Source organism: Anticarsia gemmatalis, chromosome 2 (assembly GCF_050436995.1).
Source record: "Anticarsia gemmatalis isolate Benzon Research Colony breed Stoneville strain chromosome 2, ilAntGemm2 primary, whole genome shotgun sequence".
In the NCBI taxonomy this organism is placed as follows: domain Eukaryota; kingdom Metazoa; phylum Arthropoda; class Insecta; order Lepidoptera; family Erebidae; genus Anticarsia; species Anticarsia gemmatalis.
Window position 1 is genome coordinate 6,415,364 of NC_134746.1, and position 15,443 is coordinate 6,430,806.

The window sequence follows — 15,443 nt, forward strand, 5'->3', positions numbered from 1 at the left end:
CCGAAAATAGCCTAAGGTCACGGAAGCCTGATGAAATCAACATGGCTTCTCATACGTGAGGTGCCCAAATAAATCTAATTATTTGGTCACGAAACACTAGTTACTGAAGGCAATTGTAGAATTTCAATGTTACCGGTAAATAACAATACAATTCTAACTAGATTATCACTTCAGAGACATTTGGCCCCACTTTAAATGTTACGTCTTACACCGATTAGTCCTAAAAATAGCCCTAAATTGAATGTTTATAGTTGCATCCATTGATCGATAGATTACTTAGGTGAAATAATAATCTTGTATTGATAAGGGGTCGAATTTTAGATTTGTACTGTTCCATATCTGCCAGTTGCAGTGGTTGTAAGGTTAAACCTAGTTATAGATAGTAATGCATTTTCAATAAGCACTCGTAGTCATACTCGTAGATAGTTTTATATTTGACAATGTTAGAAGTAAGGAGGTACAAATTGGTCAGATATAAAAGTGATAGAGCTGAAATTAAAGTAGACAATATTATTATACTCTACTACCAGAAAAAATAAAAATTAAATCATTTGTAGCTTATAAGCTTCTTTATTCTTCTGAAGAAAAAAGCATAAGAGCTGTAAACATAAGAAACAATGCCCAATAGAGTTAATGGATCAAACTATTATCATATGGGTACAACCTAGAGTTAACAAAATGAAAATAATTTAAACAGTAACAGTACTAATTAAATACTTAATACTAACTGTAGATATGTTTGTGTTAAACACAAATCAGTGAGAATTTGTTCAATTCACACACAAGTTCTAGATAGAGTTCCATGTACTTAGTTAAATACATTTAACACTTGTATAAACATATCATTTGCCGTGGCCTGAATTGTGTGCCTACCCACCAACTGAAAAATCTTTACCATCACATGACACAAAAATAATGTTATAGCACGCTAATAAAAGTATCGCAGTGTTTTGTTCAAATTAACTGTTCTAGAGTTCAAAGCGACAGCAACAACCAATTCTGTTACTAACATGAGTAACATAAAAATGTTTTATGTTCTAAAATTTTCGAGCTCTCTCCAAGGTCGGCTAACAAATCCGACAAATTGTTAACAAATGTAAACGTTGTTGATCCAATTAAACCTATCGCCTCTCTGCAGACTTAACTGTCACAACCTTCACACAATTTTAAACTATACCTGTCAAAGAATAAAGTTGAATTTCTTTCGAGCGTGTATTAAATTTCAGTCCAATGTAGTTCGGTGGCTGAACGATGACGTCACTGGAGCCACCCACATTGAAAGGTATAAAACCTGAAAGGGGTAACTCCACGCGATTTTTACATTTATTTTATTTTATAGTCTAGACGTCGTCGGCAACGACCCTTCGAAATCTATGTCAGTTTGAAATTAAATGTAAGTTGTATGTACTTCAGGTAAATTTATGTTTTCACTTTAGAAATATACTATAATTTATTAAACACTTAACTTTAGCTCGTTACAGTCAAGATACTATAAAGAAATTTACTTACTGCAGTTTCAACTCAAGAGCTGTAAAAAATTAAATCATGTAATGTCCATTTAACTTGCTAGTTACTTATGTACATTTATTGATTACATGAGTATTGAGTATGTTGTTAAACATACTCCAATATTGTTATCCATCGGATTATATTTCCATTCAATAAAATTGTACCAGATATTTTTTATATGCGGTGATTATTTCATTATGAAACACAGTTGATTGATTCAATTAGTATTGTACAAATTCAGTATTGGTATAGACGACTCTCACACTAAGCGGGCATAATGAAGCTTCTCATATTTACACTATTGTGTGCTCTCGTCGGAATTTCTAGTAAAACAACGCATAAACCTAGCACTACGACTACTAAGAAACTGGTGTGTGAAGGAGTCCACGTCCGCGGTAATCTTCACAAACAACGTGTTTTGATGAGCGGCATCAACCGTCCCTACCAACTGGCCATCTACACACATGAACATCAAATATTTTTCAGTTACAATGTCGGCGAGGACACTCAGGACACCTTCGGAATCGCGTACGTGAAGCCAAACGATACAATGCCGACGCCTGTGCACGGAGTCAAAAATGGTTTCGCCTTAGCCGTCGATGAACATAACAAAAAAGCATTCTTTGGAGGCAGCGACGGAATATACGAAGCCGATCTAACAAAATTCGAAGGAGTGAAGCACATTGTAAAACATCGTGATATTTGGGACATGTTCTACCACCACCATCACCTTTACTTTATTGAGTATCCGTCGCAGCATCTTCACAAATACAACGTGAAGGATAAAACTATCAGCGCTCACGAACACATCAAAGAGAAAATTTATCAGTTTGCTATTGACGGTGAAAACGACGTGTTTATAACGACGAAGAATGGATTATTTGAAATAAAAAACGGTACTAATGCCACCATATCTTACACTGGACCTATAATATTCAGAGCTGCTGAAGTAAATCATAAAGGCGAAGCGCATTTTTGTGCCAAAAACGGTATTTACGTCCCGCACAAGGAGAATAAGACGTTGATTGAAATCGCAAGCATTAAGAATACTTTCGGTCTGGCTTTTGATACTGAAGATAACATAATTTACTCTGACCCTCATAGAATAATTAAACTCTTGCCTCATGATTGTAAGTAACACTACAAAACTATTACAATAAAATTTCACATTCGGCAAGATTTCCTTGGTTTTGTAAGTTTTCTTTATAAAAATAAAGCTTTGATGCATCCTGAAATGTAGCTTTAATGCATCCTGATTTTAATTAAATCAAAAATATACGTATATATGACACTCAAGAGTTAGATAGTTTCAGATAGTTTATCATCGAATAACTTCCCTCCCGGAAATCTCGATCCACCTCTGGAATATTTCAGATTATTGATACCTAACCTAAGCGCACGAAGTACCAGGCTACCATACTCACAAAGATATACCAGAAACATAGATAAGGAAATTTCGTCTATCTCACTCCCCCGCTCGGAGGGTTGCACCCTCGTCCATTTTCCCCTTTATTTTCCCCCAACCCCTGTTATCATTGTCCAATCCGGTTTTAGTGTGGGTGAGCTTACGTCACGGATAGTATTTGTGTGTGCAAATAAAACGGTCAAGTGCGAGCGGTTTTAGTAAAACGGCAAAGCGTGATCCGTTCGCGCCAAATATTTTATCGGTATAGTGTCGTGATAATAGATATCTGGTAACGTTATGGTTGCCTGGTGTTGTGGTCGTCGTATCTATTCAACGGCTCATATTCGACGCCGAGCATCGGGGCGCTGCTTTTGTTTAACTGATTTAATATCGGTGAATTGAAACACTTAATAACGAATTGAGTATTTTCTAGTGAGTTATATCAATGGAATATGACGAGACAACGAGATTATATGTCTAGTAATAAATAGTTTGTGTACTTTTACAATTTATGTTACAATTTATTAATAACATTATTATGAAGCGTCTAATTTTATTTACCACTATTTCAGTAGGGAAACGTGATCGAAATATTATTTCATTCCAAAGAAACCAACCTATAAAGAACTAGTAAACAATAACTACACATTTTCCAAAAATAAATATTAGGTGTACAAAGAAAATTTTATGAAACTGCCTTCCTCAATCCTATGATTTCCCAGTAGAAATGTATTCGGGATTGGTCGTCGAAATGCCAAATTTGAAGATTGCCACGGCAACCGCCACTGGGCGCTTGTTGGAATGGTTGACTAAAAATGAAACAAACGACTAGTTTATCAACCAGTAAAGTGTTTTCACATTTCCCGAGTGGACAGTGGTCAAGGTTGACGCGGAATTGCCTTGATAACGTCGCAAAACCGTCAGCAGAGGTCGTTCGTACTAGGGTAACATAGAATGCGAGCAGTAATCTGCGAAATCAGGAAGGAATTTTCGCGAACAACTCTGTAAGCGTTCTGATATCCTAGTGATTGGAGCAATCCGGAAAATATTTTTGCTATTCGCCGTCGGCAGGCGCTTCGAATATAATAATGTAGAGAACAGATATTGGGTTAATAAAACGAGTGTATTTATTGTACGTTGCGTGTTTTATTTGGTTTAACTTTTTGAAATTAATTTAGAACTATAAATATTGTTTATAACGCAACGAAAACATAAATTAAATATGATTTATTAATTAAACTTCACAGGCGCCCGTGGAGGAAACGGTAACTGTGCCTCTCGCGTAAGTAACGCCATCTCTGCAGTTACAGCCGTCCTGAAAATATAGTGTTGTGATTAAAACATTTGTATTGGTTTCCCCGAAACATTGCAAAATGTACATTGTTCACGTAGCTGTAGAAAACAATTATAAAAAATAATTTTAACACGCAGTGCGTGGTTTCTAGGCGTAAGTCAGTGTTGTTTTTTCAATTTGAGCTTTTAAAGATACCTTAAAGTCTAAAATTACTAGAATTTATAAAAGATAATAATATGATACAATGGAACGTTGGGTTATTGTCGATTAATGACATTTTTATTGAATTTGTTTACTGAAATAAATCTCTAATACTCACAAATATATCCTGGAACCCTTGACATTGATCCTGCTCATAGAAATGGACTTTCTCAATATTGTGCTTTATAATTTCGTTCGTAGTAGTTCTGTCTTCATCGCAGGCCAGTGACGTAGAGAACAGTCCTTTATTGTCTCTCTTCACTTTCAAATTATCCATAGTAACATTTTTCATAACATCTGGACTACCGAATATTGCTTCATCTAGGTAACTGCAATATCTATCACCTTTTCTATTTTTAACGTGCTCGTTTATATTATTATTCGTACAGAGATAACCATTATAACATGGACGTTGCAAGTCTCCTTTCTCATCATGGAGATAGTTCTGATAAAGTTGTTCGTTATTGACTGGTGCTGCGATCGACTTTTTCCTGGACCTTCGTATTCTGATGTACATGCTGATGACGAACTCGAACTTGAGGATGTAGGCAATGATGTCCGCGACGCTTGCCGAGCCACTCTTGTTGCTCTTGCTGTGTGTAAGGCAAAAGTGCTTCGGTGGTGCCGTGCCGTATGTGAAACCTGTAGGTAGATAGTGTGTTAATAACTCCTATTTTCCTTACAGATAGGTACACTCAAATTATCAGCTGTTAATTTACTAATGCCCGGTTTCTGAGGTACATTAAGCGGTAGTTTATCTATTCAATAGCGTTAAAACTCGTATAAAAATGACAGGTTAAACCGGGGGTAAGTGATGATCAAATCTTTTAAAAGTCTGAAAAGGTAATCCCAAAAAGTAATACTAAATTTCAAACTTAAAATAAGTACATAACTACGTAATCGTAAACACATTCGCACATACGAATTATGATCTAGACGGCAGAACTAAATAGCCAAAATAACTAGCGCCTAGTATAAAAAAAAACTTTATTTAATGCAATACATACTGTGAGTATTATAACAGGAGCAAGGCGTCAGTAGAGGCGAGTTGTCCGCGCAGGTGTTGGGCACGCTCCTGGTGCGACAGAACTGGTTGCTGTTCCACGTGGTGTCCGTGTACGGGATGGAGTCGCAGGCACTGCCTGATGATGTAGCGCACTTGCGGGACTCGCGCACGCAGAAGAATGTTAGAGTTACTACAGCCTGCGAGAGAAATGAACGACGCATTTTAGTATTTGTCTACAGGACGACTTATAGAGAATTTTATGTATTCTGCATGTGTTATATTGACATTTAAGCAAAGGGTAGGTTCTGGACAGTAATGATATGGATACTGACTGGTGGTGATCCAACAAAAAAATATTGATTAAAATTTGTCCAGCCGAGCATATTGATACAAGAAGTTTATATGCTTTTTGAAGTACAAGACTAAAATGCCAAAATGGCCTAAACAATCTTGTAGATGTTTATCAGACGTATCTTTAAAGAAACAGCATTAAGTAATAACAACAGAATAATCGCTGTATTTCTTTAAATTATCAAGTTATTACAGATATAGTTTACTGACCATGGTAAAGCAAGCAGCAGCGCAAAGCGTGGCGCACAGCGGGAACCCGTACTGCTCGGTGAGTGCGCCGCCGAGCGCGGGCCCCAGCACCTCGCCCAGCGAGTAACAGCACGACCACACGCCCGCCACCGCGCTGTACGTCGCCAGCGCCTCCGGACAACCACCCTCGTAACTATACACACAAAAAATATCATTAGTATAATTTCTAGTTTTTACGGTAGGCATTACGCCATTATTGGAACTTTCACTATTCTACAGCATTGAGAGCTTTTCCCGACACGGATGGAACGTGATGGTTACTGAACAGTCCCATAAATGCCATTCCTAGATCTGCTACTGACATGATCTCTAAATTCTTGTTCGCGAATCATTCTAAAAAGTCTTCTCACGTTATCTTACTATATTGTTTTTGAAATTATTATTATGTACGTAGGAGAATGTTTCTCAAAAGTTGAAGTCTTATATACCTACTAAAATCAAGTCCAGGAATGTTGTGTTTCTAATGGTCTGACTTTTCAATTAGGTACTACCAAAATTGGATGGTAACTTTGTTACACACGTTCGAATCAGTGAATAATTTCACAAGGTTAGCCACTTCGCCCACTTCCTACGTGTGGTTACTTTGAGAGTGTTCGCAAAAGTGCCTAAATAGTGTAAGTGAAATAGTTGTATGTTACCGTTCAACCGTGTACTACACGTCGATGGGCCGGAAAAGCTACTTTTTCGTTTGAGGAAACATGAAAGCCCAATAGAGTAGTGTAAAGCTTTATTTTTATTCTATTCTAGGCTCTTAAAATACGATGAATTCAAGGGATGTTGGAAAAATAACATTTTCGCTATTTAAGATATAGTTACATAGACATAACTAAGTTTAATATGACAGGACTATCCAGTAAAATCTTATTAATAGTAAAATATTATGCTTATTGTATTTATAAACGAAACATAAAACGTCTGAATGTAACTAATTGCTGAGCATTGGAACTTTTCCGACTAGTTAGTATACTCACATAGAACTTGTAAGCACTCCTTGGAAGGTAGGCAGGAGTGTTAGCGCGACTGATATACCCAGTATAGACAACGCCACTAGATCCAGCCAGAGGTCTCTGAAAACAAAAAGTAACATAAGCCTTCTACCACCTTTTTAAATTTTTAATGAAAATTCTTGTGTCTTTGGCGAATTTTATAAGCATTTACAGTAGACACAAATCATAAATACAACTAAACTTTAAACTCACATTAACTGTCTGTTGGTTACATAGAAACATTACACTAGTGCTGGGTGGGAATTGAACCCAAGACAACCATGTATAATTAGAGGCGTGGCAGTCACCTTCACTATTGCACAATACGCTCTTTTAGACAGTCAGACAGACTTAGATCACCTCTCGCACATAATATGGTATTGTAATATCGTCATTTCATACAAAAAATATTAAAACTCATTAACATGCCCGTTTGAAAACCTGTTGACCTAGCTGAAACATTATTTTTAGAATTTCTTTGATGCCTAAATATCACTAGACAGTAATAAATTAATTCCATAATATGAATGTCACCTTTGTCTAGTAGTAAAGTGGTGCCGTTATTAGTGGTGGTAATTTTCCGATAATGTAGCAAACACATATGATAACATTGTTATCAGCTATTTCTTAGTACTTAGCAGTATTAGCTTGGGAGTACAATTTTGGCCCCAATTATACAAAGTTTTATGGCAATCTGCTTATTTCTAATGGAACCTATGCATAATATGCAAAAATATGCATGGCTAGTGGCAACTAGTAACTTTGGCAATGACGGTTAAAATTTTAATACTGACATACTGACAGTCATTGCCAAAGTTACCTGTTTCACCAAAGTAACACCCAACCTGCACACAATTAGATCAAATTTAAAAAAAAGTGATAGCTGTATAACACAACTTACCCAAATATTTCGAAAGAACAAAAGCGCAGTTTTTAGTCTTTCCGCAACGTTTATCTTAATGAAATTAGTCGGTGGGTACAGCTTACCTTGGCAGTCCTGGTATGAAAGGGCACGGTCCGAGCAAAAGCAGGCCAGCAGTGGACAGGAATAGGCCCCATACCATCATGCACCAGTGATTGTGGACACTGAAACATGTTCATAAACAGCTGAAGACTTTTCTACAATACGCTCAGAATCAGTTCCTACAGAGCTTGAAGATAACCATTTTTTCCATATGTTTATGCGGAAAAAAGTACCTTAATAAAACCAAAAAGTTACCTAAGTGCTTTACATACAGTCAATGAAAAAATACAATAAACATATAGCTCCTAATAATAAGTATAACTCACAAAAAACCATAAAAACTCAAACTTTTTTTACTCCGTATGAAACGTCGAAGTTTTAAAACTTATATTTTCTTACAACTTAGAATCATTTTCAATCGATTCTTTACTTAAAAGCAATCATAGAGAAGTCTGATTATTATTTGCTGTTTATGATTGAAGAACTAGAATCTGTTTTATGAATATAATTTACCTATCTGCGCTTATAGTCATATTATTATGCCTTTGTCTATACTAGACTTCCTACCGGCCCACTCAAGCCCAAATACGGTTCAAGCACGAAGGTTACTAAAACCACGAGTACAGGTCAATAACATCTAACGAAAACGAAAATCATACGACAGTCAAGGACGACCACTAAAGCTTAAAGTCAAAAGTTAGTTGATATGATCTTTATAAAACCTGTGTACTAACAAATATTATAATATGTATGCAGAATGCGAATTAAGATAATAAAACAATATAGTGTCGTGATTATATCTGAAATTGTATGGATACTGTTTCTTATTGCAGTTTTAATCGTATAGAGATACTCAGTTCCGGTCGCGTGCCAGTGTCGTTATCGATAAGTATCGTATTACAGATTTGATAGCAGCTTACTAGGTATTCTGAGACAAACTACAGCATTGATGTCTATGAATTGCCACGTTAGGTATAATTATAGACGATTGCTTGGAGTGTAAAGAAATTATGCGGTTCTTACGATAACTAATAAACTTATTAATACGTGGGTACTTTTCAATAATAAGTAACATAGAAGCAATGTTTCTATATAGCAAAAGGAGTTAATAATTTTTAACTTACCGATCAGCAACCCAGCCCCATATAGGACTGAAAATCCCGTACAGACTGGAGAACAGCAGGAATATGAGACCTATTTGTTCAGTAGAGAGGCCGAACTGTCGCAAATGTGGCTCCAATGTTGGGTCCAAGAATGCCCAAGTGTTTGACACGATCACTATCACCAATCCAGTAATTATAATGGACGGTATTTTAAGTAAACCGAAAATGGAGGCTGTTTTTGACCCTGAAACGTATTCTGGAAAAAAGAAGAGCAAGAATTCAGGTAGATGAACTTATTCATGTATTATATGGGTCGTTGTACTTAATGAAGTTTTATTTTGATACCTCATAAAGTCATTGACCGTACACAATGTAAACAAATTGTGTACCTGCTGCATACAAAAATAAAGCACTAAATGGTCCATTCGAACTTAAATTATTAGGAAAAGAACAAAAATGTTATTAGCTTAACTTAGCTTGTTTTTAAAGTTTGAATGCACAGCATTACAAAATTGATGATAGACTCGCGTGGCGATAGCACATTCATTATACACTTTGTCTCTTAAACTATTTGGAACAGAACCACCTACGAGTAAATAGGCTAAACACTAAGATTTAATCAAAGTTTCTCTACTTACCTTCACAATCAGTGAGCAAGAAGAAGTTGATAGGCACAGTCAGCACCATGATCACGCCAAGAGTGTAGAACGGGAGACCGAAGCCCCCGATCTATCTGAAACATTTACATATTTCAACACTTACACCACCAACCAAAATATGCCTACTGGTTTTTTCTTTTTCTACTATGAACACTATTCTGCGAATAAATAGTAAAGGCGAACGGCAGGTTTGTATGAAGAATTCGTACAGCTTATAAAATGTCATGTTTAGGTTTACTTTTTGTTTAAATTGGTAGCTAATATGATAGACAAGCTTATTTTAAAATTATTATATTTTTAAAAGTTGGGAGATAAAAGTTATGTCCATTTTAAGAAGCCCCGATAGTTCGCTAAATTGCTCAGTTGCTGTCAAAACCACAATCCAAAACAACAGCAAATTAGCGGATGCGTAGACGTCAGACTAACAGTGACGTCTCATGAGATTTTCTTTTTCTTTAGTTGTCAACAAATATAAGCCAAAGACCAAAAATCATTATTTAAATAAACAAATACTTTCTAATTAATCCGGACTTCTAAAAATAATACTCCCAAATAAAAATAAGTGACTTAGTCCCCTTAATAAGTGGTACAAATTCTGTTACGAAACAACACAAACTTTAAGCTGTACGAAATCTGCCGATCTCCTTTATTACTTGCTTTAAGAAATTACCAGTAGCACAGAAGTGAACCTTGGTAAACGATTTTTTTTGTCAGCCGAAAGTTTCTGGAGATTTTCTATTTCACTCAACTAGCGACAACCCTCGACGGCCCTAGATGGACTTGCTAGAACTACTTTCTTCATGATTTTATGGCAAACGCTCGCTAGTCAATTATAGGATCCAACTGACTAAATAAAAGGCCATAATAGCGCGATCTTCAAGAAAACTGAGCAAATTATCATACTAGATCGAGCATACCTGTGTTAGTCATATAATAGTATGACATAGTCTGTGAATGGACTTAATATGATGTAATGCAAATTGATTACTATCTATGGATCTCTTATCAATAAGATGATCACGATTCGATAATCCGTTTTATGAATGAAGTCAATATGCTTATTAAACTCTCGTTAAATAACTGTTTTGTTGCTAAACAGTAGCATGTGCGAATGTAAATCGCGATGTCCTGTTTTTGAGTCTTAGATAAGATAAAATGAAGATAAGATAGCAAAAAGATAAAAAAACGTGTTAGATATATCTCGAAATAGACACATTGGAACATTCTTTCGTATTTTTCGGGAAATGGCCCTATTGGCGCTTTTCCTAAGGTACAACAAAATATGGTTCTAAGATGTTATTCTTGTTAGATCTATTTTATTATTAACAATAAAACACAATTACCGAGTACAAAAGTCCTCCAATCGCAGGTCCGACAGACATGCCGAGTCCTATAAACGTCTCGAGGATGCCGAGTACGGAGCCGATGGTGTCAGGGAAGGCGTTCACCACGAACACGTAGCTGGCGGTCGAGTATGCACTGGCTCCTAATGCTTCAAGTCCTCGCACCACGAAGCAAAGGACTGTGAACGTCACTGAGTCTTCTATTAACGCTAGGGTGCTAAAACATAAATTTAGTCGTAAATAGGTAGAGTGTTCTTCTTTCCTTTTTCGTAATTTGCGAACTGAGGTATGTTAGAATTTGTTACGTAAGACGCGAATACTCATTTTTACGGTATATTCCCATTTGTCCCCTCTAACACTGTCCCGGGGTGACAGCATTGAGGGGACAACTGGGAATATACAATTTTTACTGCATACTTACTTAATAAGTACTTCGTAATGTACGTATTCCTACAGATCATTTCGTCTATTTCTGGTAGGAGGTAATTGTTTTAGCATAGTCTGTTTGAAAATGATAGGACTGTTTAGACGCCATAGTTTGGGAAACAGGCGCAGAGACAGAAAATGTTAATATACAGCCTCAAGCTGATCTAGTCGCAAAGTTAATCAGGATACTAAGTATCTAAAGTGAAGGGAAGTGACATATTGGGCAAGCTAGTAATCCTATCTCCTACGATATAAGTCACGCATGAGTTCCACCTGTGCGAGTATTGTTTAAGAATACTTTGAACATAATTTGGATGGAATAACTAGTCTTTTTATAGACTACAATCTTTATCAATGAACGCAATATTTATACATACCCAAAGATAACATTGCAGGCGCCCGCAACGAACATTCCCGCGGTAAACAAAAACTTTGCACCAACCATTGGCAGCTGAAAACAGTCCATAAAATTATTGAGTGCCTCATGTGCCTATCTATGTGTAGGTAAATGAGCTATATATGTGCCTATTCAATCTATCTTGCAACGTAGATGCATTACTCACGCGAGATAATTTATATGACACTTATTTATGATTAAAATTACGTAGGATCTGGTGCTGGGTACCTACTAGGACAATATACTCGTAGTATCTATCTATTGTTTGATAAACAAAACTAATATTTCTCGTAGTAAATACTTCTATCTTGCTGTACTTGGAAAACTATCATGTGGTATGTCTCTTGAATTAGGTTTTATTGTTCTACATATGCGTTTATTTTCTTATTATTGTTATTTTTAAGGCTCTCTTTTAGTAAATGTCGATTCTTCTAATGTATGAAAACTATAGTGGTCTTTTCAAGGTCAGAAATTCGAATCTTAGCGACCGATGGTTCATTTAAAAAAAATTGTTAAATTCTAGCGTATTTTTTGTGGTGTTACTGCCACCCTGGGTCTAGTAGCACGTTTGCCAGGTATTCAGAATTTCAGCCTAAAATCAAATTGCCTGTAGTTACCGACGTCAGCGTCTTTGTTTGGTAACGAAAGAATAGATATCTTTTCAAATCTTCGTGGCTTTCTCCGGGTTGTCCGTTTCACCTAAACTTAAGGTAGGTACTTATTTTGCTATTGCCCAAACCATAGTTAGATAATTATCTGCATTGTATTTGTAGTAAGTAGTACAATATAAATACCAAAGGTAGTTGGCCAATATCTCTGTCAGTCATCAGTATTTTTACCACTAATGGTTACTATTCATTAATTAGCTGTTTTGTTCCATTATTAATCATTCTCTAATCATAGCACTAATTGATTATAATCCTAGGTAATGAAAACCATAAAAAAATGCTTTAAGCTGTCCGTAAACGATCATTAATATTGCACAATATTAATTACAGTTTCGTGTTCCAATTTGTGCAATATTATTTTATAGAATACATTTGACAGTGTGAATACAAGGTGACGTTCAATTTCATTTAGTAATACTATTCCGTCTATGGGCAGCCTTATCAATAACATTTTAAGTGAACCAAAATACCTGGTGGCAAAATAATATTTTTATTATATCTTTACCTAAGAACTAGGCACTAAAACGGTCTTGTTTAAACAATCTTTAATAGATGCCTACGTTTGGCACATTTTAACACCAACTTTAAATTATTTAAAAGCAAACGAACAGAGACGCATTTTATTTCAAATATAAAGAATAAATTAAAATACTTCAGTTCGTCAAAATTTACATCTACCTACGTAGTTTCAAAGTAGATAAGCAAAGAACTCACGCATGAAGTTGCATTTATTAATAGTTCTAGCCATTTTTATGCTAATATAGTTTTTATAGACATTGATCAAGGTTAGTAACCTGCAGATTCAACTTTTGAATGAGTGTACATTTGGTGATGGAATGTCGAATATTTTATCAGATACTTACAAACTGCCCAAACAAAGGCGATGTGAGGAACATGACGACCGCGTAAAAGCTAAAGACGATTCCAGTCATGGTTTCTGAGAGACCCTTGATAGCTGCTTCTCTAGGGAAAAATGGTGCCATGACACTCATGGAGCAGAAGCTCATGAAGTCTACGAGAGCTAAGGAGGCCAGTGTTAATCTCTGTCGTCGTGACAAGTGGCGCACCGCGCCCGGCTGCAGTCGCGTCTGTGTTCGCACCAACCTGCGCGGACACACGCGTTACAAAATATTGTCAACATTGTCCTACATGCTCACGCACTGTGAGCTCATATGTGAACACCGAACACGCTCTCCGTAAATGACGCTGGAATTTGGGATTCATTTATCTGTCCATAAAATCATACAACCGTATTCAACATAGGTACGGTAAAGAAAATTTAAATTAGTTTAAAACAAAACAGTCAAGGGGTAGATAAAAATTATTTGCTCATAATTTCAAGTTCCGTATTGGATTACACATGTTATATTAGATATAGTTGCCTAACATTGATTATGTATAGATTAATAATAATAATATGACAATGATTCTTATCTCGAACATTTACAACGCGATTGTGCTACCATTATACACGTGTGTGAATTAATTGCCCACTTAAGTATATGATACACCTATTCATTCACAAATGGCACACATATAATAGATGGTTCACATATGGCTAGATATATATTTGTGTTCTATTTGATTATTGATAGTACATGTTACATACCGTTCTCTTAATATTCTTATTTCGGAGCTCCCATCGTCTGGTGGTCCTCCTGACCACGAGTGCACGCGTCGCAGTCGCCCCGAGTCAGGCATGGAGCGGTGCCCGCTCCAGGTGGCGGCTAACTCATCCACTTGTGTAGAAGTCTTCATCATTTTACTATCAAACACTATAGTTTCTATAGAACCTGTACAACCTACAACACTGTTTGCGTTCAAATCACTTGTAATCCTTTCACGTTCTGTTTCACTCAGAAGCTGTGTGTTTTCGTCAGTCTCGTCGCATTCCCTGTCCATATTGAAGGGACGCGATGTTTCTCGATCGAATGTGACGGTTAGATAAATACAGACCACTAGATAACTTGGACACTTTTGTAGGTAAAATTATCCGATCGTAAACAAATCGAGTTATCGCGTGTCAACACACCTAGCGCACCGACTACTAACTGTTAACAATTAAAAACCAACCTCGCATATATCAATTTATTATCGATATCTTATCGTGCGCAAATAAAAATCCTGGATAGAGGACACTTTCCAGCCGGTGACGACGTGCCGGTGTCGAGTCGCAGCGAGCTTCGCGCCGGTGGGAACCGATTGACTGCCGGCGTTTTAATTTAATTTTTCGAAGGTAGGTTGTTTGCGTGCGATAATGTTCAGATCGAAAACTAGTTTATCGTATGAACTTGTTATCCAAAAGGAAGCGAATGATAGATACTGACTTGGCCTGGTCGATATTAGTTATTCCTTGTTTGTTGGAAAGTGCAATCCAAATATTTATTTGTTTTATGGTTTCCTGTATACTCCACATAAATATTTATTTTACGACACATAAAATGAAAGTTGATATTGTTTCAAAATGGATTTTCATTGCATTGCCTTTCATGCTGAATAATATTTTTTTTCTATAAAACATATCAGTCATTTGCTTGACAAACTAAAAGATGTTCTATTAATTTTTGTAAGTGCGATTTGTCCAAAACCCACACTCACATAGAACGCTCGGATCACTCTTGTTATACACATGTCCTGGTTCTTGAATTGTCGGCGTAGCGTTATGTAATAAGGTCTTTGTCATACTGAAGAGCCGCTGAGACCAATCGTAGCGTTATCTATACTGTGCGTTCTCGAGACACTATTAGCTTCCGATATTCCATTGTTTGAGAACACCACAAGGTTTTTTGAAGCACGGGATTTTCACTCAAGGTTCACTTTGAAATAAAACTTCAGATTACAAAAAATAGTAACCAGATTTGTATTGATGTTTCATTTAAACA

The 15,443-nt window shown here is 36.3% G+C and overlaps 2 protein-coding genes across 2 annotated transcripts; one reads left to right on the forward strand and one right to left on the reverse strand.

The window, feature by feature from the left end:
- Positions 1–1,765: 1,765 nt before the first annotated feature.
- LOC142978306 (ommochrome-binding protein-like) lies at positions 1,766–2,725 on the forward strand. The gene has a single exon (XM_076122685.1). It carries the CDS (start codon positions 1,787–1,789, stop codon positions 2,645–2,647), a length of 861 nt encoding a protein of 286 aa, XP_075978800.1. The 5' UTR covers positions 1,766–1,786; the 3' UTR covers positions 2,648–2,725.
- A 1,321-nt stretch (positions 2,726–4,046) lies between these two features.
- On the reverse strand, positions 4,047–15,259 carry LOC142981589 (uncharacterized). The gene is made up of 12 exons (XM_076127603.1): positions 14,171–15,259; positions 13,425–13,665; positions 11,874–11,947; positions 11,071–11,287; positions 9,707–9,797; positions 9,090–9,324; positions 7,989–8,087; positions 6,987–7,082; positions 5,977–6,148; positions 5,417–5,612; positions 4,528–5,051; positions 4,047–4,229 (listed from the first exon to the last, which is right to left on the reverse strand). The coding sequence occupies exons 1-12, from the start codon at positions 14,461–14,463 to the stop codon at positions 4,149–4,151; spliced, it is 2,319 nt and encodes a 772-aa protein (XP_075983718.1). The 5' UTR covers positions 14,464–15,259; the 3' UTR covers positions 4,047–4,148.
- Positions 15,260–15,443: the final 184 nt, after the last annotated feature.